The 25,981-nt window shown below is 41.8% G+C and overlaps 1 protein-coding gene across 1 annotated transcript; it reads right to left on the bottom strand.

The window, feature by feature from the left end:
• Positions 1–1,544: 1,544 nt before the first annotated feature.
• clcn1b (chloride channel, voltage-sensitive 1b) lies at positions 1,545–25,471 on the bottom strand. The gene is made up of 23 exons (XM_029503950.1): positions 25,346–25,471; positions 15,968–16,187; positions 15,052–15,183; positions 14,795–14,923; positions 14,494–14,627; positions 14,010–14,087; positions 12,093–12,171; positions 10,810–10,935; positions 10,133–10,217; positions 9,806–9,907; positions 9,228–9,312; positions 7,960–8,115; positions 7,782–7,851; positions 7,581–7,640; positions 6,999–7,212; positions 6,769–6,902; positions 5,724–5,905; positions 5,564–5,645; positions 5,402–5,484; positions 5,060–5,104; positions 4,844–4,948; positions 3,629–3,715; positions 1,545–3,368 (listed from the first exon to the last, which is right to left on the bottom strand). The coding sequence occupies exons 1-23, from the start codon at positions 25,394–25,396 to the stop codon at positions 2,922–2,924; spliced, it is 2,886 nt and encodes a 961-aa protein (XP_029359810.1). The 5' UTR covers positions 25,397–25,471; the 3' UTR covers positions 1,545–2,921.
• Between the last annotated feature and the right edge of the window lie 510 nt (positions 25,472–25,981).

The following is a 25,981-nucleotide window of genomic DNA, read 5'->3' as shown; positions in this document are numbered from 1 at the left end:
TATATATATATGTATATGGTTTATTGACTTGAATGAATTTATTTATTGATTGCTTCTTTATGCAATGTTGGGGACAATGTTTATTTTTCTACAAACCTTGACTTTGACGTTGAAATCCCTTCCAGTATAAGTTAGAATAGGTGCCGTGGCTGTAAAGCACACTTGGTTTGATGTGGTTTTGAGCACTTCACATCCAGAGAAACACCTTAGTAAATGATGAAGAGATGAATAATGTGGCAGCTCTCAATCATAACAAATCTACCATCATTTCACTTCAAAAATCCCGTTTTAGATTCTTAAGACAACCTTAAAGGGCTCAAAACTGCAAACAGAGTGTCTTTACGTGATGGCAAATATTCATTTATTTATTGAACAATTACCTGGTGGGGAAGAATAATGTGACATCTTGTACAGAATCTATAATTTCATGTAGGTCCCAGCCTTTATGGGAGAAGTGTCTTTTTCTTTATGAGTCTTGATTTTTAAGACATAATGTGGCGGGAAGACTATTGCTTTCAACTCTGATGGTAATTTCTGTAAAGTTCATTTGGGCTCGACTGTTTGCTAGAAAGTGATATTAGTTACCAAGAAAATGTGCATGGACTCAATTAAACCAGATGACACTGCTTCAGTTTGGGTTATTTTAATGCTTTTCTTTTTCTTCTCTTCTTTTGAAAATCTAATTTCAATGAATGAATAAACTTAATAACAAGAAGCCAAATATATTTCTGTGGATGTTAAGGTTTACTGATCACGTCTTTGTTAACTGACTGGTTTGTAGTTGAGTTTCTCTTTTTGTATAATTCTACTGACATCTTCCAAGGGTCACAGTAACTTGTCTGCAGGCATGATGCTCAAAATCTGCTTCTGGTTCTCTGCCTTTCTCCTGGTCTCTCTCTCTCTATTTCTATCTCTTTGTATCCGTTCTGTATATTTGTGTCCGTCTGTATGTCTGTTTGTCGGTGTACAGTAAATTGTCTGCTGTCTGATTGGAAGAATCACTGCCTAAAAAAAAGAAAAAAAGGAAGAGAAAAAAAAAAAAAAACAACTTGAAGTTTTCACACCAACCAAAGGAGATTTGAGGCAATCAGACGTGTAATATAGACGTAATCTGGCAGTGTGTGGCAAAAAAAAGTAACTGCTGTATAAAATGCTGTATGAAATTGGATGGCTTCTGTAAAAGTCTGTATTGAATTGGGTTTATTTGTTTAAATTGAGGCAGTGTGGCTGGTGAAACCAGTGTACTCTCGTAACACTCACACCTATGCATGCTTGTTGAATGGCTGTCACGGGATGGTTCCTCCACGTGGTTCCCTCTCTCTCCTCCTCTGTCAACAGCTCTCTTGTTTCTTCCCGTTTCTCTTCCTTTCCCCTCTTTTTCCTGCACGACAGAACCTCCCCCACCGGCTCCTTTACCTGTCTCCTCTTCCTTTCCTCCGGTGGAGAAAGAGCAAATAAACAAACCAACAAACAGCATTTTTTGTGTATATGTGTGGATATCTTTGCACAATCAGTGAATAATTACATTCTCAGACGTTCAAGCCTTAAACTCTGGAGTCTCACCACGTGTGATGCGTCTTCCTTTAAACAACTTTTGGCAACAACCATCGTCTCAGGCCACCTCATAGGTGCTTGTCAGGCAAAAAAACAGCCATCATGAAGGAACTGGCAGCAGTGTAATCCAGCCTGTCATGTTCTTCCAAACACATTCCCCTCCAGGGCTTATCAGTACTATTTTACGCCAGGAGAATATTAATGACAATTTCTCACAGACAAGACCCCTCTATAGGGAATATCTGCATGTTTGCTCAAGCTTGCATAGAAATCAGAGCCTAAAACACACTGGTGATCTTCACAGCACAATAATGAGTTGTACATTCTCTTTTCAAGGCTTAATGTTGGAACATTAAGATGACAGAGTGCCGAACAATGTACTGTGATTTTTGTCCACAGAGTTTTACAACTCAAGCCTTTTTCCATTAGCAGCTATTTTATCTCAGCTGAACAGTAGAAATACAGCGTTAGAAAGTAATGCATCAGGAATGAAAAATTTGCGTGTGATCTATTTGGTCGCTAAATTGTATAAACGGTTAAGTAGTTGAGCCAGGTTAAAGTTAAGACCCTTCACTTTTTCACACAGTGCTGATGTCAGTCTGGATGGAGTGCCTTGAAAAGCTTGTCACATTCCCATGAGCCTCAGCTGCAGTCCGTGTGAGCATTAGTTTGCAAATGTTTGCGTACTGACACATAAAATAATAAAAAAGTATTAGTATGTTGTATGTATGTAAAATATTAGGTAAGTCAAATCACCAGCATTGTGCGGCTCACAGAGTCACTAGCATGTCTGTGGCTTTTCTTCTAATAAATATTTTTAATTTTGTAAATAATTAAAATAAGTTAGTGGACAGATTTAAAATTTATTATGTTTAAAAATTACATACTGCTGTAAGTGATTTGAATATTTACCATACAGCAAATACGATATAAATGTTTGTCAGAATTTTAAATGTACTTAAATCATAAATGTGTGTTCTCTTGACCTCTAGGTCACATTAATTAAGTTTTTGTCATTCATTTCATTTATGATACAATTCACTGCTGTCAGTTAATTTGTCTCAAAGGGAGTTAATGACTTTACCGGCCAGTTACATTCAACATTTCTGAGATGGATAGATGGACAGTGGATATAATGCAGATCTTTCTGCAGTTCAAAGGACACAGGAAGGCAACTGAGATTCTGAGGAGTGAAAAAGTTATATTGTTGTAAGAGTATAAAAAATATCCTGGACTACACGTTTCAGGAGTGTTGTGTTTACCAGCTCATCCTATTTGCTGAGAGCTGAATGTCTGTGAGGGCAGCAGGTCAGCCCGACAGCAGCCCTGCCTCTGGGGAACAGTCTTTTCTCATAAACCCAGTCCTCCTATATGGGCTCATCGGACTCCTCACTCTCTTGCTCCTCCTGCAGGGAGGACAGCGTGAGGACAGGGCTGTTGGGTGACACAGGGGAGGTGGGGGGTGAGGTTGAGGCAGGGGAGGAGGTAGAAGGGGACGCCGGCTCCTGAGGAGCATCGCTCACTCCTCTAGCGGCGGTGGAGCTGCCGCTGGTGCTCCCCATGCTGCTGGGGGACGAGATCGACCCTCTGGGAGACAATGCTTTCCCTCGGGATTCATCTTTGGACTCCTTCCTTACCAGCTCCCCTTCATGTCTGCTCCCTTCCCCCCACAAGTCTCTGTCCCGAGTGGGGGAGGAAGGGGTGGATGAGGGAGGCTGGTGCTTCTTGGCTTTCCTACTGGCGTCTCTGAAGCTGGCGAGAGGGGGACGAAGCCTCACTCCACTGCGAGTTGAGCCCTCTATAGCCTTCTGTAACTGTTGGAAGAGAGGAAGAGCATGAAATATCTCTGGGTTCGACGATGAAGGGACAATGTAGGATCAGTGAAATGAGCACCAGGGGAGCTGAGATGTGAGGGCGGTGAACGGAATAACCGCGTGAATCAGTGCAGAAAGGCTGATGACAGAACAACTGCCCACAACCGAGTCAACATGACTCACCCTCATGCTGCATTACAGGAGCAAAGAAAGGTGACAAAAGCCATGCAAAATAAAGTAAAAACAAAGAGAACTATTACCTCTTTTAGTGCCACAACACCCACCAGCTTTCCAATACTGGTGACATAGGCATGACTGAGACCCAGCAGGGAGAACAGAGTGTGGGTCTGAGTGACAACACAAAGAGGGACATAATCCAGTCAGTGTTCAATGTATTGTGTGGCGATAATATTCTTCTTGCACGGCTGCACTGCTCCTTGTAAACGATTTCCCTGTAAATATAAGAGGAAATATACGGCATGCCAGCACAGCATGAGTCACAGAGAAAAGCGAATGATGCAGAATTCAAAGCTTTACGGTCGTACGAGCAGAGAGCAAGCTGCAGTGAGGTTCCTTTTTGACATGTATGCAGCACGTTTTACACCAATCTGCATGATACATCAGTTCCTCTTCATCTACCCATGCCACCTCTCACTACCCTTTCCATTTTATCTGAGGAGAAGCATGTTACAACCAGACTTTTAGTGTTTGGTATCGGTCAAGTTCCAAATTCACTCTACAAAATCCATGATCAGTTAAAATGATGAGCTGGTTTGATCTTTAAGCGTAATAAATGTGTGTTTGCTCACTTTAATTTTGCTTCCTCACCGACACTTACTATTACTGTATTACCGGAGAAGAAGCTCTCACATGTTAACTTAGAGCGGCTTATCCTGACGACAAGCATTAAGAGTAAAAACAGGAGGGAAATAGCTAACCTGACTGTGTTCAGAGGCAACAAAATCCACCTACCAGAACCGCGAAGTGAAGATTCAGACCCCAAACAGCGCAGAGTGCTGTACTAATTTAGGAATGGTGTTTAAAGAGCCTGTGAGAAGTCCGCTTGGAGTAACTTTACATTTAAAGGGTTTTATGACACTTACTCCTGAATGCTAATCACTAATCCCAGCAATAAAAAAAAAAATATTCCTCTCAGGTTGTAAACTACCAGGAAGCTGCCTGTGACTGTGCGGTATTTTATTTGTCTGTTAAAAACACACAGCAAACGTTTGCTGAGGCGGGTTCATCTTTTTGCCAGATGATGCTGTGCAGTTTTTATGCATCATTAAATCCTGCTTTGTAGAAAGACTGGCTCAGTTTAAATCGAGAGGACTCTTTTGCGCATATCACTAATGTTTATACCCAATACTCCCTCCGAATCTGCTGCTTGGACTCTGTAGTTGTGCTGACTAATCAGTGTCAGTATGTGATCCCTGCATGTAGCGCTGCGTTCACTCAGGCGCTCATGTTGTCACCTTGTGCAGAGATGTTCTTTCCACCAGCTGAAATGGGGACGGATCTATACGAATCTGCTCCATATCGATTGGTTTGTCCAGTTCTGCCTCTTCCCAGGCTTTGATCTGCAGCACCCAATCACAGGAGAGTGAGCGGAGTGTTTTGGATTACATTTGAGGTGGTTTGATGAGCTCTGTGTTTTACGTGTGAATGCTGAAATCAATAGTGTACAGTACCTCTTCTGGTGACATGGTGTCCGTCAGCGGAGGGGCCGTGGTGTCCTGAGGAAAGACGGGGAAAGACAGATGAAGATAAGTCCATTGAAGCGCCACACAGATGATATTTAGATGGCCCCTGGTGGTTTTATCTCTCTGCAGACACGTGTCCAGCCCTCTATGTTGGCGTCAGATCATGGTCCCCCGTTCACCTCAGTGAGGTTGGCACTGGCTGCCATGTTGGTCTCACGGCCTTGTCTCAGCTGTCACTGCCAACCTGACAGCCGACCGGTGATGCACTGCTCCTTTGAGCATTTAGGGTCAAACCAATGGGAATGTGTGAGCCTGATCTAAGCAGCGCACCTGATTTTCCGTCTGGCCGGATGAAGATGTGGAGGAGAATAGTCTCTGTAGGGTCCTTCTGACAGATGGCAGCTTGCGCGAGTCTGAGTGCATGAGACAGCAACGTATGTAAGAGGAGAGAGGAGGTGACATTTGATGGGTGAATTGGACGTGCCATGTTACCTGAGTTTGTGCAGTGGGTGGAGGTGTCCTGAGGTTTAGAGGCCTGGATGGGCCCGTTACATTCTTCCTGCACTGGAGTGGTCTGAGGACAAAACATATTCAGGAACTGAAACTGGTAAACTTTCCACTCACATCTTAGAAGAAATTCGTTTTTGTCCACCTTTTCTGTGCTTTCCTCTCCACCCTCCTCATCAACGAAGGCGAAAGACTCCCAGCTGACTTTGGAGTCCTGGCCTGGTGAACTCTGACCCCTTTCAAAGACTCGCCTCTCTGGTGAAAGCCACCAGTCAAAGATGGCCTGAAGTTCTGTTCTCTCGATGGAGCCGAGGAGAATCATGGATTCTGCAGAGGGAAGCGTTGCATGGACCAGTCAGACATTTTCACAGTTTTTACCTTTACCAATGAGGTTATGTTTTCAGACAGGATTAGATGAAAAAAGTACTATCCTGCCGAGTGTTGGGAGATGAGTCAGGGGGAGAAACCCTCAAACTTTGGGGCAAATGTGAATAATTTACTCTGAATTTTGTTCTGCTTCCCTGTTTGGCGATGGCCTAGGTGGAAGTCTGCACTCTCCGTGTCCTTCTAGCTTAATTTGTTTTTCTTGTGTAGGTTAGTTGAGAAAATCAATGTTACTGTCAGGCCAAGGCAGGCAAGGTAAGGTAACTTATGAATGTCGCACTTTTCATACACATAAATACGGAGCATTAAAAATTACAATTAAGAAATAATAAAGCACATAAAAAAAAAAAAATAAAAATCTAAGTGTATATCTGTTTGGTAAATATTGACCTTGTCCCAGGCGGGAAAAACAGCCAGTTTGGTTCAGTGATAACAAAACCTGCTTCCCAGCACCTCTGGGCAGCTAATTAACACATTACAGCTAATTTCTTTTACGTCTGGGTTTCATTGGGTGATAAGACTGAGCGTGGAAGTGTTGACTTTCCAGAGTCTCTAATATGAAATTTTCCTCTTTCTACTTTTGGACACACTTTCTGTAGGGTAGCTGAAACTAAATTAAATTTAGTTGTGCTGATTGTCCATCCATACATTGTGCCAGAACGAAAAGACAAGTTTCCATCTCACGTAAACAATAACATTTCTAATCTTATTACAATTAAATTCAAATTTTTGAACTAACTTGCGCTCATGGCTCACTCCTTTACCAGTAAGCATAAGGCAGGACGGACACTATTAAATCACTTTACCTTTAGAGTCAACTAGTGGGATGGTCTTGAGGGTTGTGGTCTCCAGCAGATGGTCCAATTCCCGAAAAGTGGATTGAGAAGACAAGAACTTCACTCTGCGCACCATGATGTCTTCCACAAAGATGTTATACTTACTGGTGAAGCAGCGATACAACAATATATACTATTTGTCTCACAACGGCATCTTCATGGAAGACATGCTTGCACAAAATAACTGCTGCCTGATTTACCTGATGTGCCCGAGGGCCAGCTCAGGCAGGTAGGGCAGCTTCTTCACCTGGATGATGGAGTCATAGAGCGATGGCTGCAGGCCCTGGGCCACCATATTTGCTAAGATAACTGCCACCATCATCGGTAATATGTGGGAGATTTGACCGGTCAGCTCGAAGCAGATTACTGCTGTGGACACTGTGTGTGTGACGGCTCCCGTCATTGCAGCTGCGCCTGATAAAAAGCAGAGGGGATAAGGGAGAGCAAATTCAGTGTGTGTTCAACAACTTTAAAGGTTTGATTTACGATAATTCACACGCTGTCAGTGTTTTTGAGTAAGATTCTAAAAGATTCTACCAAGAAACCAAAGAATTGGAGAATTAACCCGAAACTGCTGCTGCCTGTACAGTGAATCTGCTCATATTGTATTTGGATGAGCAGATTAAATGGCAAGCGAGGACCAAAATTCTGAATTTAAATGTTCAATCGTTTTTGCACTTTCAAAGTAACACATTTGCAGTTTCATTTTTCAGCTCTACAACTCTTTACTAGATCTTCTTGGTTTGGAAATCTCAGTACAGCATTAAGGAAAGTAGACTGACCGATGACAGCATAACCCCCCGGCAGGATGCGGTACACTATCCCATCAAACAGGATTCCATTTGGGAATAGAGTGGCCATGATCTCCCCGACGAGGCGACCGAAAGCTGCTCCTTGAAGACATAGATAAGGGACGCTGGTGAGGACAAATTGAACTGAAGCTCACCAGCAGATATTGCATTTGCATTACAAAATCCTCTTACCGAGTATGAACACTGGCATAAAGGCGCCCGAGGGGATGGGCATTGTGGTGGAAACTGCTGACATCCAGAACTGCAACAAAAAACAGGATGAAGGTGAGGATCGAGACCAGTCCCAGAGGTTTTTCACGCTGTTTAAAGGAAATATCTACAGCACACAGTAGGAGGGAGGGAGTGCCACCTTCATGATGAAGAAGAGGAGGAGGATGATGAAGACGCTGACACGAGGATGCAGCCATGCAGAGGAGCGACCCAGGCCAGGTGGAACAGGAGATCCTGAGATTTTGGTCCAGGTGAAATTATCAAACAGAGAGTTGATACACTCCCTGGGCATCAGCTGCCGGAGGAAACACCAACAGATTTAATGCAGGACAAAGGTGAGGATCTGAAGGCTGGATTAGAGCTGGACTGAAAGAAGGAAACTTTTTGTATCACTGAGGATGTCATTAGTCAGAAGAAGAAAAGCCAAACTGAAGATTCTTGTTGAGGGTCAAATGATCAAAAATACAATCGGCTGCCCAAAGAAAAAAAAGATGAACAAAAAACATGTACAAAATGTTTGCAAATGTGAAGTACGAAGGTTATCCATTAATAAGAAGGTTGTTGGTTCGATTCCCATGTCCGCCAGTTCAAATGCTGTGCAAAATACTGAACCTTGTGTATCACTGAGTGGAGTGTACACGTGAAACTCTGTATGAATGCCCCTGAAACTGGGTTAGTGTGTCTCTTGATTTAAAACTGTGAAAGTGTCGCTTAACAAACAGAGTTAACAGTTAAAGCCTGAAGAGAAAATCTCTGTCATCGATTTTACCTAAAAAAGAGCATTTAACATTAGAGGGAGTAAATCCTGCACACTTCAATTCTTGATATAAATTTGAAGGAAAAAGAAACTATCAGGCTCTATCAGATTTCAAAAAGGGCAAATCAGATCTTATGACTATGGGTAGTTTTTGAAGCAAAATGTTTCAATTCTACAAATTTAATTTCAACATCAAATTGTTTCTTAGAAGGATTTAAATCAATGCAAAAACTTGATTGCTGATATGTCTGTCACAGAATCTGGTATGTAATTCATAGTTAACAGCATCGAGCAGAGATAAGAGATTATTTGAGTATTTTGAATTTCTTTTCATCAGACTCAAAGAACACTGACACCAGAGTTTTATCAGACTTCATGTAGTCCATTCTGGAGCAACAAAAGATATTGTACAGCTTTGCTTCAAACTCTACTTGGCTTGTAAACAGACTTTGATGTGAGAAAACTGGCAGTGTTCCCCTTTAAACTGCTAATCGTATTCAAATTACCATGGCCCTTTTTTCTGTCTATATATAGCACAACATGACAAAAACACACAACATAGACTCCACTGACCTCCTTTTACAGTACCACAAATGTTAATGAACAACAGCAAGAAGAAGTCAGAGAGCACGAGATTGGTTCCGTCTCACCTCTCCAGCCATAAACTGTCCAAATCCAGGGGGAAACGTTAAAGTGGCGATGATCAGTGTCACGGCTCCTGGATAGATTAACCGACTGGGAGAAAAAACACACACAGACATGCAGGCCCTTAACGGGAAACACTACACACTCCCAGAAATTGCAACAAGAAAAGAATGGAAGAAATAGTAATGAAGGTCTGACTGTAAAATGTGTAACACTGATGATTGTACAGCTCTCCTGGTGCCGTTACTTCCCTCCTCTCACTAATGGTGAAGACTAATGTTCCCTGACTGTGGAGTCTCGGAGGATAAGTGAATCTCTCCCCATTGAGTGCATAACTGGCTGAAAGGTTGTTAAGGATTTGCTGCTGTCCTGGCCAGTGCTGTGAGACAGATGAGCTCAGCGAGTGGAACAGAGATACGGAACCAGATTTGAATGTGCAAAATGGTCTGAGTTCTTGAGAACAGCATGTGCTACAAGGACTTCAGTGCTGTAACAGGCCGGCGCTGCATTCATCCACATCAGCAGTGAGTGAGTGCGCTGTCCTATTTGTGTGTGCGTGTGAGTCTGTGTGTTGGCATCTCACTGTTTGGTTAGGAAGCGTGTGAGAGCTGTCGGTCGTCTCATGAAGAGAACCACCTGTCTGTTCAGGTAGACGAAGAACGCGCCCAGGAAGCCACATGAGATCCTGACGCATGAAGCAAACAGTCAGTCACTGTGCATGAGAACAAGTTTCCATCTTAGCTTTGACACATAGATACATCACACTTCATCAGAATGATGACTGCACGTACTACCACAAGCTTAAAAGAGAGATCCAATATGGCCTATTCTATTTCATTTTAAATTGGAGGACAAAATCAAATTATGGCAAAGCAGCAACACCACCAACAAAAACTATGATTTTTTTCACCCTATTATTGCGAACGCAGGCAGCTCCTGCAGGTCAAAGGGGAAATCCATCCTGAAGTTAGTTTTGAAGAGAGCTGTGATTGTGACTAAGAGAGACAAAAAAGCAAAACTTAGAAATGACTTTTTTTTTTTTTTTTTTTTTACACACAAACTCTCTTTCGATTGTACCACATTTTCTGCACTGGGCGGGTTGCCTCATTTATTTTGAGTCTTACATTTCAGCTTACAAAATTTTATTTTCTTAAAAATGAAAGTTTTATCTTATTATTCTCTTCAGACTTATATATAATATCATAATTATCTCTAGTGTGAATAGATGTATTTGTAACATTTTATATTAATTGTAAGAACTGGAGCTTTCAGTGTTGTGAAAATGAATATTTCAGGTGTCTTAAGTGAGAGTGGATGTGTGAGTATTTAAAAAATAAAGACAAGGAATGATCCTCCCTTTATCCGTTGTATTTTTAAATGTGAACATAAAGTGAATGAAACTAGAGGAGGAGATGGCGGTTTGGAGTTGAGTTACAAGTGTCTTGGTGGATTTCGTATATTCTGATGACTTGAAATGTCTCTGCTTTATCTTAAAAAACAGTTCCTCCTACTTTGTCTAACATGACAGCTTTGCAATATTTCAGCTCTTTGTGTGTATTTTTGTGTATGCTTGTGAGTCTTTCTCACCAGCATCTTTGTTCCAGACAGAAAGCACCCTGAATATGAAGGCGCTGAATGTGGCAGCAAAATATCCCCGCCAGTAATTCCTCACCGCAAAGTAGGTAGACGTGACCTCAATACTGAACAACACCCCTGGTGGTGGCAGAGAGGGTGGGGGATGATGGACAGAGGGAGAGGAGGGATTACAGGAGGGGAGGAAAAATGAGGATTGTTGGGGGGAAAAGAGGAGGAATAGGACAGAGAGTTGCAGAAAGAAATAAAGTGTGTGAGAGAGATGGGTTGAAATGAGTAAATAAGCAGAATGAGACCAAAAACACTAGAAGCTGAGGGTGTAATTATACACAACAGGAGAAGCACAGGGAGTGAATACACATACTCTAATTCATCCAAACACATACACAGAGGGCTATAATCAGCATGTGGAGCAATAAAATAAACATCACAGCCATCAGAGGCATTCTTCTGCAGAGTAAAAACAGCTCACAATGGAAAAAAAAAACATCTAATGACTGTATCATCAAGTTTTTAATATTTACAATGTGCTGAGAGTTTTTTACACTACAGCACATTCATATGGAAATGTAAAAATCTTTACTGTCGTTGTCACATTTGAGCAATCAGTGGTAAAAGTGTCTCCATAGGCCTGTGGTGTTGAGATGGAGGAAAACTGAAAAGTAGTCTGGCTGTTATCTCTACAAACCCTCAGCATGGAGTAATAATCAGCTAGTCTTTTTACCCCACCTTCTATCGCTTCACAGGGAGACTGGATGCAACTCTTATTAACTGATTTTGATTTGATGTGCAACACTTGGACATGGTGAATATGTCTGTACAGTATAATAACACAATACCTACCTCTCAATACCAACAACAAAAAAATACTATTTTCAGTAGCTTAGACTAAGAAAAATATATATTGAAAAACAAATGATAAAATCTGCAACATTGAAAGTTAAAATATACACATCCACAGGTATGTGCATAAATGTGACAGCTCCCTGCAACAATAAGCCAACATACAACTCTTATCTAAGTACATGGATTATTGATTATATTATTTTCATAGAATTTACCACATTTAAGTGCAAGTGCTTTGCCTTGACCAATTAAAACTAAAATAAGGATTTAAATCGGGAAATATCTGTTCCAGTCACTGAATAAATACGACTACGTATCAGATCAAGAAGACCAAGAGAGTAATATTTTTGGCAATTTAGTTTTTCATGCAAAGCCTCAGTGGTAACTGTGGTAATTCTGCTTGTAAAGGGCGGTGTGCAGATGTATAGTACCTCCTAGCGGAGTGCCGAAACAGCATCCCACCCCCACGGCACAGCCAACAGTCAGTATATCTGTGTAACCGTAAGGGTTCTACTGACACAGAAAACAGAGAGGGAGGGGAAAAGGCAGGGGAAGTGGAGGGGTGAGGGAGAGGGGGATGAAAGGCATGAGATGATGAAGGGGGAAATGAAGGTGATGGAAGAACGAGAGCATAGAGAGAAAGACAGGAGAGCGGGTTGGAGGAAGAGAGAATATAAGATCAAGGTGGAAAAGGACAGGGTGGGGAGTCACACGTGGAAAATTGACAGAGAGGAGGCAAAATGGAATAAAGTGAATAAATAATGCTCACTAGAGTGTGACAAAAAGTGAAACAAGAAGGAAAATAACTCACAAAAGTAATCTAAAGCAGGGGATGCACAGGGTGATGAGAGCAATCAGACTTAGAGGAAGCAATTAGGAATCAGGAAACAAAGTGAGTGGTCACAATGTCCTTCGAGTCAGATCTCTGCCGCTGATCACAGACCAAAAATTAAAGGCTGCAGACATGAAGTATTTCAATCAATTGTTAACCTTCTTGAATTATGATGTTCGATGTAGCTTTTAAAAATCACAGATGTCCATTTGAGAATGACGCATTATTTTTTTATAGAAACCATTTTCTGTCTGTGATTTATCAAAACAGACGTGTGGAGCCGGCTACTTGCTGCCTAATAAGCAGGAGGAACCTCATAATTCAAGGTCACATGTGGAGTCGTTATCAAGCTAATCTGCATGTTCAAATGCTCATTTCGCAGTGAATTAATAAGCGGTGACCCCGGACACTGGTCTGAAGTCGGTTTTAACCTCCATATTTGTGTTGCAGGTGTTGTTTTAGGAGGACAAAGCTGACCAGAGACCTGTGCCAGAGCAGGCCGGGACTTGCCTCCCACGGGGGCAGCGAAACAGGTGGCAACTCCTACGGCACACGCACACACCAACAGGTCCTGGTTATGGGTGCCGCTCTTGAGTTAAGGGTCACGAGAGGAAGTGGAAAAGGGAAGAGGGAAGAAAGAGAGAGAGGGGGGGGGGGCAACCGACAAGCAGGGATGAATGAGTCAAGGGAGTGGGTGGGGGTAAAGAGAACAGGGAAAGGGGGGAGATAGGGATAAGGAAGGTCTCTGTTAATACACATGCCAGACATTACCATCACACTATTAATACAGTGAGACACAAACACAGGCGAGGCGCGAGGGGGTGAACAAAAACAAAGACACAAGAGAAACTGCGCGGGGAAGGGAGGACCGGGATTGGGCCAGGCTCGGACAGATTTGGGGGGGGGGGGGGGCAAACAGGCATGGGGCTCCCACTTCCTCTCCAACATCAAATTCAAGGACCTTTCAATGAATCTCAAGGACTCAAAGCTGGCATGTTTGGCAACCTCAGACACGGCAGGGGCCTCACGTAATGTAAGACCTTTCCAAGTGGAAAGTGCTGATAGAAGTGAAGGAATATAGATGGCATGTTCAAGGTCACTCAAGGTCATTTTCAAAACAAGTCTCCAAACTTTGATTTGATGGTGGCTTTTCACAGGGGCAATTCACTTTAAATCCAATGTGAACTTCACAGTTCGAGTAGAACAGAAGATAAGACGATAATAACTCAGTTTGGACATGGTTGAGTATTTGAGTCTGGGTCAGAGAGAGGAAGCAGCTCACAGCTAATAAACATTACCATCCCTTGTTCTTAGCATAGCCAGAGCAAGTCCATTCATTTTGCTCAAATCTGAATAATGCAATGAGTTTTTTGAGCTTGTGGGAGCCCTTTTATTAAAACAAAGACAAAGCAAGTTATGATGGAAAAAATTGTATTCCACATCCATTAGTGCATGAACTGTAAAGTATAAATGAGACTTTTGGGGAATGTACGTTTTGGTCAGGGCCTCAGCTTACCTCATAGACGCCAGAGAAGATGGACATCAGTCGACTCAACACTGCAGCACAGATACTGGCGATGTGGACAAATGGACCCTGGAAGTGATGGAAGGAAATCACTGACACAGATGTGTGTAATGCTGCGTTCACAGGGACTGACTCTTGTCTGTAAAACAGAGAGTCTAAACTGGGACGTGTTGTATCAGGACAGATAAAGCACGGGATAAATGCTGGATGTGACAGCAGCCCTGCTACTGAAATAGGGAAAATGGATGTACTCCTTCGCTGAGGACTTGAATAATTTGCCTCAATCCCATGAGAGGTGTGAGAGAGGAAAACATGACAAAAGATGATTTATTATCACCCAAGCTTGGAGAAGGAAGAGATAGAGTGATGCAAAAAGAAGGAGGGGAGCAAGACAATGAGGGTGCTGGATCAATGGGTCGTGATAGAGACACAGCAAGACCCAGCAAGCAAAGAAGTGTTAAGGAGGGTTGTTTACCTCTTTGCCCACCGGCATCCCGCTGCCCAGGCCAGCAGTCAGGCCAATGACCTTAGCTATAAAGGCCTTCAGGGTCAGATATTCTTTCAGGACTACACCTCTTAGGATGGTTTTCAGCTCAGGGATGCCAGAACCTGGAGGAAAAAACCCAAGAAAGACAGAGAGGGAGACTAAAGGTTTGTTGACGGTGAATGCAGGAAGTAAACATATAGAGGTTAATATTACTGTATCCTTCAGGCAGAAACTGGAAAAACTGTTGTTGAAGAGGAGAAGTGAGGCTGATGGGTGGTGAAGAGCTCACCAATGGCCTGTGGAGAAACCAGGTGACAGAACAGCGAGGCGAACATGACAAGGATCATGGGATATGTAACCCAGGCGAGGTATTGGAGCGCCACATTGCCCTTAAGCTCCCCGTGTATCCACTTATAGGCTGAAAGAGATAAAAACAGCAGTAATAAAAGAAGAAACAGGATGCAGAAATGGAATAGTTATTCACAGCAGAAACTGAAATCCTTTTGTTATCAAACAGTGAATTTGACAGGAATACTCGCGTCATACCTTGCAGGCTCTTGGCGCTGGCGTAGTCCATACTCCAGCTGACCAGCGCCATAGTCAGTCCCAGAAGAACCAGGAAAATCCAGTCCTCCCCCATCTTGGTCAGTATGTACCGCCGCACACGAGCCAAACAGTCTGGGACGGAGATGAAATTAATAATTCATCTTGAAGCCATTCATCACCGGATTTCATCACTGACAGTTAGTTATTCCAAAAATGCCTGAGAGGGAATCACTAACTGTAATTATAGGTACAGTTATCATGAAGCTCAGCATCAGTGCGCCTTTACAAATGGATGGAAGCTTGGAAAGGAAGGAAATTGTAAAACAGTCCGTGTTTGAACCATTTTGCTGAAGGAAGAAAATTAGTATTAAGTAGTACTAACCCTAAGTAATAATTAGTAATAAGTATTACTACCTTAAATTTGTGAGTAATTGTAAATTTCACCATTGACCGAGGTCATGTCCTCTTGTGGTTTTAACAAATGCATGTTGGCCATTTTATTCTGACTCTATATACTATATTTTAGACACGGTATAGTCAAATGTCTTTACTTTTAGGTTGACAGTTCAGTATTTTTCCTCTCCCATGAGGTGGAGACAGAAGATGTAATATACTATTCAAAAATTAACGGATTCAATTGGAAATGAGGATGGCAGCACTATTAAACTGCAGCATATCCAATTTTCTGTACTTATCATACTCAGCAGAGTAACCAATAATTAAAGAAATGCACTCGACGTTGTGTTGGAAAAGCAGAGGAATAAAAGTAAAATGAAAGGGTTTTGTGAATTCCCACTTCTGTCACCTGGGTACCCTGGTAACTGGAGCATCATGGCAGCTAAAGCACGATCATGGAAACACCATCGAAGACAACCTTTTGTTGTCATTAACTACACTGCACATCCCTGCTGGTCACCTTGGCATTTGGAGTAGGGACGAGGTTTCTTGGTAAATGAGACGTGGCTGTGATGCGACTCTAAGGTCAGAAGGTGATGATGATGCCTTCGGCCGTGGTCTTTTCGGCCTGAGGCTGCGGTGTTGTCCCCAGCCTGTCTCCTCCATTGTCTCTCTGTCAGCAAACGGGCAGCCTCCCGTCGAGCAAAGCTCCCCAGCTGCTCCCTGTACTCACCATACAGCTGTGAACAAAGCCAAACGCAGACAATGAGCTGCAAAACAAAAAGAACCACATCAAGAAATCATATGTTTGTTGGACCACAATCAGAGAGGAGACAGGAGAAGAAGGAAGAGAAGGAGAAATACCACTGACAACTGAGACTTGGGTGAAGGATAAAAGTAGATCCAGAATCTTGAGACAACAAGAAAGAGATAGGGGGAGTTTGGCGTGTGTGTGTAAGGGATACACATCAACCTGAATACCCTGGCGGACAGAAATAGACAAAATGGGCATAGAGATCGGAAAATCCCCTCCCTGAGAAGAGCCTGGGGCTGGAAAGGAGCCAGAGGAAGAGATCCTGGAAGAGGGGACATGCCACATCTTCCCCTTCCGATTACGTGTGCACTTTACACCTACAACCAGAGAAACATCCACACACACACACGCAATGATACACTAACACATACACACTGGTGCACATGCCTCAGAAAACATGACACTACCTTGTGAGCCAGTGTGATCAGTTTGCACTGCGCTCAGGCTGTAAAATACTGAAGATTCAGGTGCAGCGACGACGTGCAACTGAAACCTACAGATCACATGGATCCCAGCTCACAGGAAAGCAAGATGCTAAATCACAGAGGGGGCTGGCTGCCACACATTTCTGTCTCATGTTCACACAGGGAAGGAGCGCTGACACAACTGTACGGGCCCTACCACGACCAAAACTCAAGTAACGGCACATAAATGTGACCACCAATAATAACATAAAACAATCGGAATAAAAAAGCTCTGAGAAGGCCAGGTTGGTGAAATGCGTTTTCTTGAAACTTGTCAATTTACGCGCACAAAAACTGCTTTGCACACGAGGTCCACTGTAATATGTGGCCACAGCCACGAGATGTGACTGATATAGAAAGTTTATAATTAATACATGAATACACTTCATAGCAGCTGGTCATACAGTTAAACTCCTGAAGCCTCACTAAAGTGTCTAGCAGGTTATTTTAAAACTCGCTAAACACAACGAACCACAAACCAATAAATGTGTTGCCCTCATACTGATGCTGTCAAATTTGAGATGACAGGCGGTCAATGATGACCTTCGGTGTGACATACAAACCATTATTATCCATTTGAATGCATTATTCAACGAGTTGATTGAATATCATTTCCATTAATAATTCCATGGGATTAGTTTGGTTTGCTGCCAGAATGATAGAGTTTGTCTCCGTGAACAAGACACAGCCAGAGTTCGAAAGTCAAAACCCGAATTCTTTGGATAAATGGACAACAGCAGAATTGTTCGGGAAGAAAGAAAGGGAAAAAAACAAAAAAACAAACAACAAATTGTCTTTTTCTCATGTGTGAGAGAGCTCAGGATAATATGATATGAACTACCTGGGTTGCAATCTTTCTATAGTTTTGCCTTGAATATTAGCTTTTAAAGGTAACCACACACAAACTTCTGATTTGCTCCAAAATGGTATGAACCAACAACTAAATAAAATTATTTGGCCCTCAGAAGTATTTTTTTTTCTTAGGAAAATATAAAATGTATATGGCCACCAATGGAAAATACAAAAAATATATCTATCACACAAACAAACAAACAAACAAAAGTTAAAACCAGACTAATTATTAGAAAACGGGCTGTTGAGGTAAATGAACCTTTAACTTTTTAAATAAAGGAATGAAGTTATTTTGCAATTGCAGAAATGTACCAAAAAAATTTAACACATAACAGTTACACTGCATGTTGTTGCATAAAACACATTAAAGCTATATTTGGAAAAAATGTAGTCTAACTATATGATCAGATAAAACAAAAACTTCTGGCACTTAAACGTAAGAGATCGTAAGTTTGGCAACTAAGAAACAAAACAGAGCAGATGGAGCCTTTGGTCCTGCTGACTTTACCTGTTCCCCATCAGTTGTCTTCAGCATGATGGAGCAAGAGTTGTGTGCCTGTTCTGTCTCCTGTCCCACACTGCAGACCCCCTCTACACCACCAGCAGCTCCACCAGCACCACCGCTGCACTACACATTAACACCAAAGAACTAATCCATCAGCATCATCAAACAGGAGCTGGCACCAGACGCCATCAAAAGCAGGTACAGTAACAAAAGAAACCTGTGCACTGTTCACACGGTGAGCCAAAGAGCTGCTGTTTTATGTTTTACTTCCAAGGTCCCTGCCAAATAAGATTAAAATCCGTTTCATAAACAATATTTTCAGGAAAACATATTGCATTACTGGATTTTCCCTCGCATCTTTAAATAAAACTAATTGGACAATAAACCAAATGAGCAAAAAACACAATAACTTTGGCTGTTAAACAGAGTTCAAGGTTTGTATTTTATAGTACATGGGAAAAATATTCAGGCGAGGGTCGGCATTCAGTGATAAATCTGTAGTTATTTTCTTTGAATCAAAAAAATATGATGGATTGAAATGTAAAAAAAAAAAGAAGCTTTTTTAGTTTCAAACCAGATATATTGCCATTAAATAAAAATAAATAATGAAACGGGGGGGAAAAAAAGACGGAGATCTGATGGTGTGAGAGCGACATTGAAAGCTGACTTTGTTCAGTCTCCATCTCTCATCACTGTTTGCCTCTGTGTCACCATTTAACCTTGAACCAACGTCCATCTGAGCCACACAGCGCCCAGAAATGAGAGCCGTAACCAGCGTTTTCCAGCTTTCACACGCTCTGAGCCCAGCTGCTGCCATCTTTGTGCTCTTTAACTAGTCAGTGACCTTCCCATGCCAAGTCAAGAACACCAGAGGACGTGCAGCACCCCTGCCGCCCCCCACCTCCCTTTCCCTCTCCTCCTCCTTTACCAACTGATTTTTCACAGCAAAATTCCCTCTACATTCGTTTGTGGCTCTGACTTCTTCCTGCCTTTTTTCCCCTCAGGTCTCTCTAAAACACGCTAAAGTACTCGGGCATTACTGTACAGCTCTGACACTGGCACTCCTTCTTATTGCTTGTTTCTTGCGGTCTACTGCGAGAACTCGAGTGTTTACTGCTGTGCTTATTGTAGATCTCACGGGATGAGAAAAGATAGAAGATGGCAAACCATTCCTTCCCTCACTTTCACGCGGAATAAAAAGCCTGTGTTACAGTTTTCCAGCGAGCTGTCAGGAGCTTTGAGTTAATTTAGGGATTCCCTTTTATGAGCAGGCTTAACCAGGTAATCTGTATCGTAAAAGCTCTAGAAAGGGGAAGGAAACAACTTCCAATGCAAACAAAAAGGAGAAATCAGCTTGTAGAAAGAAGAAGGAGAGGGAGTGAGTAATGGGGCGAGAGAGCTTCAGTGGCACTGAGAGCTGCTAATAGATACAGAGGTTGGAGGGCAGCGTGACATTGAGATTTAATTAAAAAAATAACAGCACATTCCAGCGTCCCTTATGAGAGGGAGTCAGCAATGTATATTCATAAATATCTGTGTGTGTTGGTGTGGCTTCTTAAGCACAGTGAGTGTGTGCGTGTGTGTTTGTGTTGTGAGGCTTTACAACAATATAGTGTTGTCCTTTAGCGCAAGGTTAATGATAAAATCTGACCCATTCACTGATGGATAGATCAGGAGATTTACCCCCCACCCCCCCAAAACACACACACACACACACAAATTCCACAAGCGCATGTCTCCATGTGCATACACTAATTAACCAGCACAATAACATTTCCATGCCTCGTCCAAACACTGTTCAAGCTGTCATGTTCTAATTAAGGCATGTCGGCGCAGCCAAAGGAGAAAAATAAAGCAAACTGTAAATTTCCATGTGCTACGTACGAGCCTGTGGTTCAGCTTCACACCAAGTAGTCCAGGAAAAATCACCCTTGGTGGCCTTTTTATCCTCTTTTAAAGCTGGTTTACATTAAATTTAGCCCCACCATAGTGTGAAATCTGAAGTTTAAAGTCAACAAACAAGTCAAAAACAGTGAAAACGCTGCCTCTCATTTAAGCCAAACATACATGAATCCTGCTCCAACTTCAGGAAGATAATGAATTCAATATGGAAATTAGTCAACCTTACCAGAAACTGATCTACATTCAGAACTGTCTCAAAAGTGTTGATCCGTTCCCTCATCTTGTAAGCTGCTTCTCCTGCAGGTCTCTGCTCACTCTCTTCTTTGTCTCTAATATTCTGCACTTCCTTCTCTGGATATCTTTTTCTAAAATCTGTCCTTTCCTGTCTTTGGCAGAGCGACTTACAGAGACTGTACCTGTTACCTGCTGCCTCCGTAAAGTATGGACCTCAGTGACTGACAGGTATGGCCAATGGCCCATACACACACACACACACACACACACACACACACACACACACATACACACACGGGGGAAAAGGAGCAGAGGTTAATACAGACACTTGAGGCTTGACAATAAATTGTCAGCAGCTCTTAATTCACTGGGGTAGATTCCTTGTCATGCAGCCGATCCAGCAGATTCCTGCTCAATCCTGCAACAGAATCATAAATGATGGCAGGCAGGAAGGACACATGCTTAAGGAGTGAAAGTGATACCTACTGAGCGACCATGCCCACACTAACATTATGTGGGATCGGGTGGATAATACTGCTCTATACTTTAAATGCCTTCAGCATAGACGAGATGCTTTACTAATGCCCAACTGGGCTCTGGGACAATGAAGGATCATGTCTTTTGGCAAACATTTGTTTTTATACATAACAAATTTTTTGGCTGTGAGTTTTCAAATATGTTCATTAATTATTAAGTTAAAGTAATCCCAAAAAGTTAGTTAATGAGGACGCATAATTTACCGTGTTTTTGTTGCACACTTAAAAAAGTTAAATAACCTGGTTAAGAAAAGTAAGGTCCATCTTCCATCATACAGACTTGTTCTAGGATAGACAGCATTGGTAGGATCAAGCTGATGGTGAATTAGTTGGACTCTTGGGTTTACCTTTGTCAGTCCAGCTGTTTTCCAATGTGGGTCACTATCTGCTGTTCTGTTTTGACCCAGATATTTTCACATGATTTCTGGGTCCTTGGGGACCAGACAGCTCCCCGTTATTATTCCCTGCAGGATATTGTTTAAATTTATCTGAAAAGCAGCAGGGTTCAGTCGGTTTGTTGACCCTGTAGCGCTGAATTTACCTTTGAGTGTAGTGAGATTGATTGTTCTTGTCACCGGCAAATACTGCTGCTACTAAATGTAGAGCCATGCTGGCAGCATGGAAGCAACAATAATTCATTTCAATTTAGTTTCAGCATTATGCAGAGTCCTTTAGCCCAGAGACAAATGTGTTAGATTCTTATTTGTACAGCATATTTCCCCTGCTTTTAACCTGATGCATGCTGGGATATACCACAGCAAACCGGAAAATGGATGGGTCAAAGCGGCTTTCAATATCCGAGAAACGTTCAAATTCTAGTTTAATTGAACCATTTGAAAACATTTCTCCTTCTCATAAAAGACCTCATTAAATTGTAGAGTAACGACTTCTTGCTGCTTATTACTGTTACTTTTAATAGTTAGTGGTATGTTTTTCTTTTATGCTCTTAAGAGGAAACAAAGATGTGAAACAACATGCAGCAAACGGCCTTAATAAGATTCAAACCACTGAAGGTGGTTATATTGTGTTTTATTTCATTAATCCTTCAAGGCAACCCAACGCTCTTAAATTTGACAATATTATTGTTTGATTTTAACATCATAGCATGATGGTGATTATTTTGCCTCCTATCAAAAGTGAATCCAATTCATACATTTTTAGCCATTCCACCTTTTTATCTTTTCTTCCAAATAATTCCTGGTTATGATTTATTGGAGAGCTATTGGCTGAAGCACTGCAGCCCAGGCCTCATTATGTCCAGCGACCACAGGAGAATTGCAGCAGTCTCTTATGATCTGGGTCCCATTCCCCAAAAACGCGTTGAGTTGAGATCATCTCAGCCTTAAGACACTTTTGGGCGATGAGATCCCGATTTGAGTAAACTCCAGTAATTGGTGGCTCTTTAACCCACATTTGAGCCTTTATGTTTCCTACTCTTCCCCCTGAAACTTTCCCTCTCACCACCCCTTGTCCCCATCCATCCAATCCCCCCCCAGCCCTGAAGTGAAACCTTACTCGTGGATAAATTTAGCAGCAGTGTGACCCAATGTTCACTGACACACTTCTCCACACCTCTGCCTCTCTCACGCTGTTTGTCTCTTTCAGGCCGTCTGTCCCAGGAGGCCGGCTGTACAGACACACCGAGGTCTTTAACCTTTTATAAAAAGAAAAACAAAAAAAACGTTATTGACTCATTTGCAACTTTGACATGGTGTTTCATTCTGTAGCTATTCATATGACGGCTAGGAGTTTAATTATTACTTTACCGCCGCCTCTGTAATTGAAAAGACGCATCAAGTGACTAAGATATCATATGAAATTTAATGGCTTAATCGTCTACAGCCCAGCCATTTCAGTCTGTGAGACATTTGGAAGGTGAACATCATCTCTTTTAGTAGCCTGTAACATTTGAGACTTATGAGATCAATTTCACTGCTGTTGACATTCTCACAGATTGAAACTTGTCCCCTCACACAACCTGATTTTTAGCTGCATCCATCACATATAATTTAACGCGCATCCAGCGAGATACACAGCAGCAGCTATCTGTTAGTGCCACTTGACTGGAGAGTGTCTGTCAGCGTGACATGAGGCCACAGGACGAGCTTCCTCCTTGTTAAGGTCAAGGGTCAACAACAGCTGTGTGCCTCGGAAGCAATTAACAGAAGTTAGCGACCCCAGCAAGTATTAATTTGGTTATTTGCAGGTTAAATTTTTTCCAGCTGTCTGAGTTAAAACCGGGATAAAATTTAAAGTTGTTTATTTTTTTTTTTTATCTCCTTCAAAGAGTTAATAATGTAATAATGTAATGTAATAATGACCACACAAATAGTGATCCAATGCACTAAGCCTGCTCTTAGTTTCCCTTTTGGGTGACAATGTTAGAAATTATAAAGTAAAATAAATTGTATTTTGCATAATTATCATAGTTAAATGTGATGTCGTGCTGAACTACATTCATTTGAGCATTCCTGTCAATGCCACTACAAACTGAAAGTTATTATGCTGGGATTAAATTGGGTAGATATATATAAAGTGATTGCAGTTAATAATTAGACAGTATTTACTAAACTCAGGAAATTACAGCTATTAAATAATTAAATCAGAGCACAGCAGGTCAGCGGAATATGAAAAAAAAAATAAATTTCTTGAAAGGCAAGGAACAATTCAGCATTTAAAGAATTAAGTAATAATTATCATTTCAGTTGAGCTTATTTTTCTCTTATTTCAATTATTACATTAAGACAAAATTACACATTTCTGTCCTGCAGATTGACCTGTTAAATAAAGCATATCTTACTCTCTCGTTCTGTTTTTTTTTTATTTTTACTGAATGATACCATTTTTATTTCCTTTATTTGTCTTATTCATATGACTGCACATGTTTGTGCAATCTGTACTGTATAATAAAAGTAAAACTAAAGGTTAAGCCCTGTTTTAATAGGATTGACCACATTTCAGTGTCAAGCTGGTCCTCACGAAAACGATGAAAAAGAGTTGAATTCTGTGTAAATTTGAAAACCTAATCTAAAAACCAAATCTAACCGGGAATAAACCTCTATGCTTGCTGAGACTATTAAAAATGCAGCCATCTAACATTCTCTCTCATCTCCAGTGTGCATCTGCGAAGACTTAGCCAGCTTAATTGTCAACCTGAAAATAAATGCTACTTTATCTGACTCCTGATCAATAAATAAATTATATTAGCGTGATTTATTAACAGCTCTTCAAATCCTTCAAGGCTCTAATTTCCTCTCGCAGACACAGACGCCATCACAGCTTTTACACCTGAAAGACGTGACTTTATATGAGAGACATTAAGCCTGTAAATAGTTTGATTAATTGAGATTTCTTATTTATATCTGACCCATGAGCTTCCCAAGAGGCTCCAGAAGGGTTAGGGATTAGAGATTTTGCTTTGGGCAATCATCCATCCTCTCAAAGGAGAAGAGGAGCTGACACTCTTTCACTGCACCTCTTCACATTGACAGTTGCTCAGGCTGCTTTAGCACATCCACGCACACCCCATCTGCTCCAACCTCAGTCACTCATGTGTTTGTAATTTTTTCCTTTTATTATTCCTAATAAATTTAGCAGAGAATGACCCTTGAAAAACCTTGGACATAAAAGCAATGCCTCAAATCACCCTCTGAAAAACCCTCTGATGCTGTGAGTCATCTCCACAGAACAAGTGTGATCGGAGAGAAAATAAAATAAATGAGGCAGCGGCGGTATAACAACACCGAGCATCTCAAGATGCTCTGGGGAGGATTCGTTTAGGATAAGTATTTAAACAGATGAACACGGGGATATAGTGGCATGACTTCATCTCAACAAGTACATCTAACCTGTCTGCTCAGGTTTCCTGTATATAGGTATTTTTATCTACCAGCACATGAAAACAGCAATGACTGCAGCTAGAGAAGGCAAGAAAAAAAAAGGTCATATGGAAGCTATGTTCTTTAGTTAATAATCTAGAAAAAGCAAAAAATAAAAATAATAATAACAAAAGACAAATACAAGACCTTGTGAGTTTTCACACCTTTGAGTTTTGAGAACCAAACCGGTGTTTCTCTCTTTCTCTCTGATAAGTAAAAATCCATTTTAATTATCGCCTTTACTCACTGATTCATAACGTGGGTAGTGTAAAATCACATGAGAAAATGTGCTGAAGGGCTGTACAAATTTGCTTGGTATAAAGTTGCAGAAAACTTTTTCAAGAATAGGACAGAGGAGGGGGCGGGAGATTACTGAGATGAAGGCTATTGATTCAAAACAAGGCCATTGAGAGGTCTTTGGCTGAACGCTCAAAGTGCTGCTGTTAATAGGGAAGGATGCAACAGATAAAAACGATGGACCAGAATGAATCGTGGGAGGAATATAATGAAATTTATGCATGAAAGAATTGGGGGAAGAAGAGAATGAGCACTAAAAGATAGTCGGACAAGATTAAGTGACAGGTAGGTAGATGGACAGATGATGGAGAGGCAGGTGAAGGGACATCAAATGAGGGGGGAAGGAAGGTCGTTTTAAAAGACAGATGGGACGACAGACAGGCAGGCAGGTAAAGGAAGATTGGATAAAGTCCTACCAGGGTCTGTTGGTATCTCAGAGCCTTCCTTTGCGACGCATCTGCAGCCATTGACACGCTGTCACTGATCCAAAAATAACCTCGCTGGACACCCCAGCATTTCCAGTAGTGTGGGCAACACCATACACGCACTCTCTCTCTCTCACTTATATACTGTATACACACTTTACAGCAGGTGAAATAAACACGCAAACATCTTCTTAAGTTTCTTACTCCCTCATAAAGCCGATATTCTCAAACACACTGAAACACGTAGAGATGATCAAAACACACAGACGAGGTCCTTCCCAGCTGGGCTCTTCTACAGGTTGTCCAGAGGCTGTGAGCCATCCAGCTCCACTGCAGGACTGACAGACACACAAACACAAATTAGACAGGCAGACAAAGCAGAGTAAAGCCATCTCATGAGGGAGTGAAGGACGCAGCGCTTTCCTTTATTAGAACTGCAGACACCTAATAACACACTCACACATGCACACACACGACTTGTTGCCCTTAGCAGCACCCTCCCTTCCAGGCAGCCATTAGATGTGTGTGTGTGTTTGGATGGACTGTTCTTGTTTGGACAGGGGTGGTGAGGGTGGGGGTTGGAACGGTGCCCCCCCCCCCACACCCCCCACAGGGCTGCCCCTGCAA

This window comes from Echeneis naucrates, chromosome 6 (assembly GCF_900963305.1).
Source record: "Echeneis naucrates chromosome 6, fEcheNa1.1, whole genome shotgun sequence".
Taxonomy (NCBI): domain Eukaryota; kingdom Metazoa; phylum Chordata; class Actinopteri; order Carangiformes; family Echeneidae; genus Echeneis; species Echeneis naucrates.
Note: the sequence above shows the minus strand (reverse complement) of the source record. Positions and strands in the feature narration are given on the sequence as shown.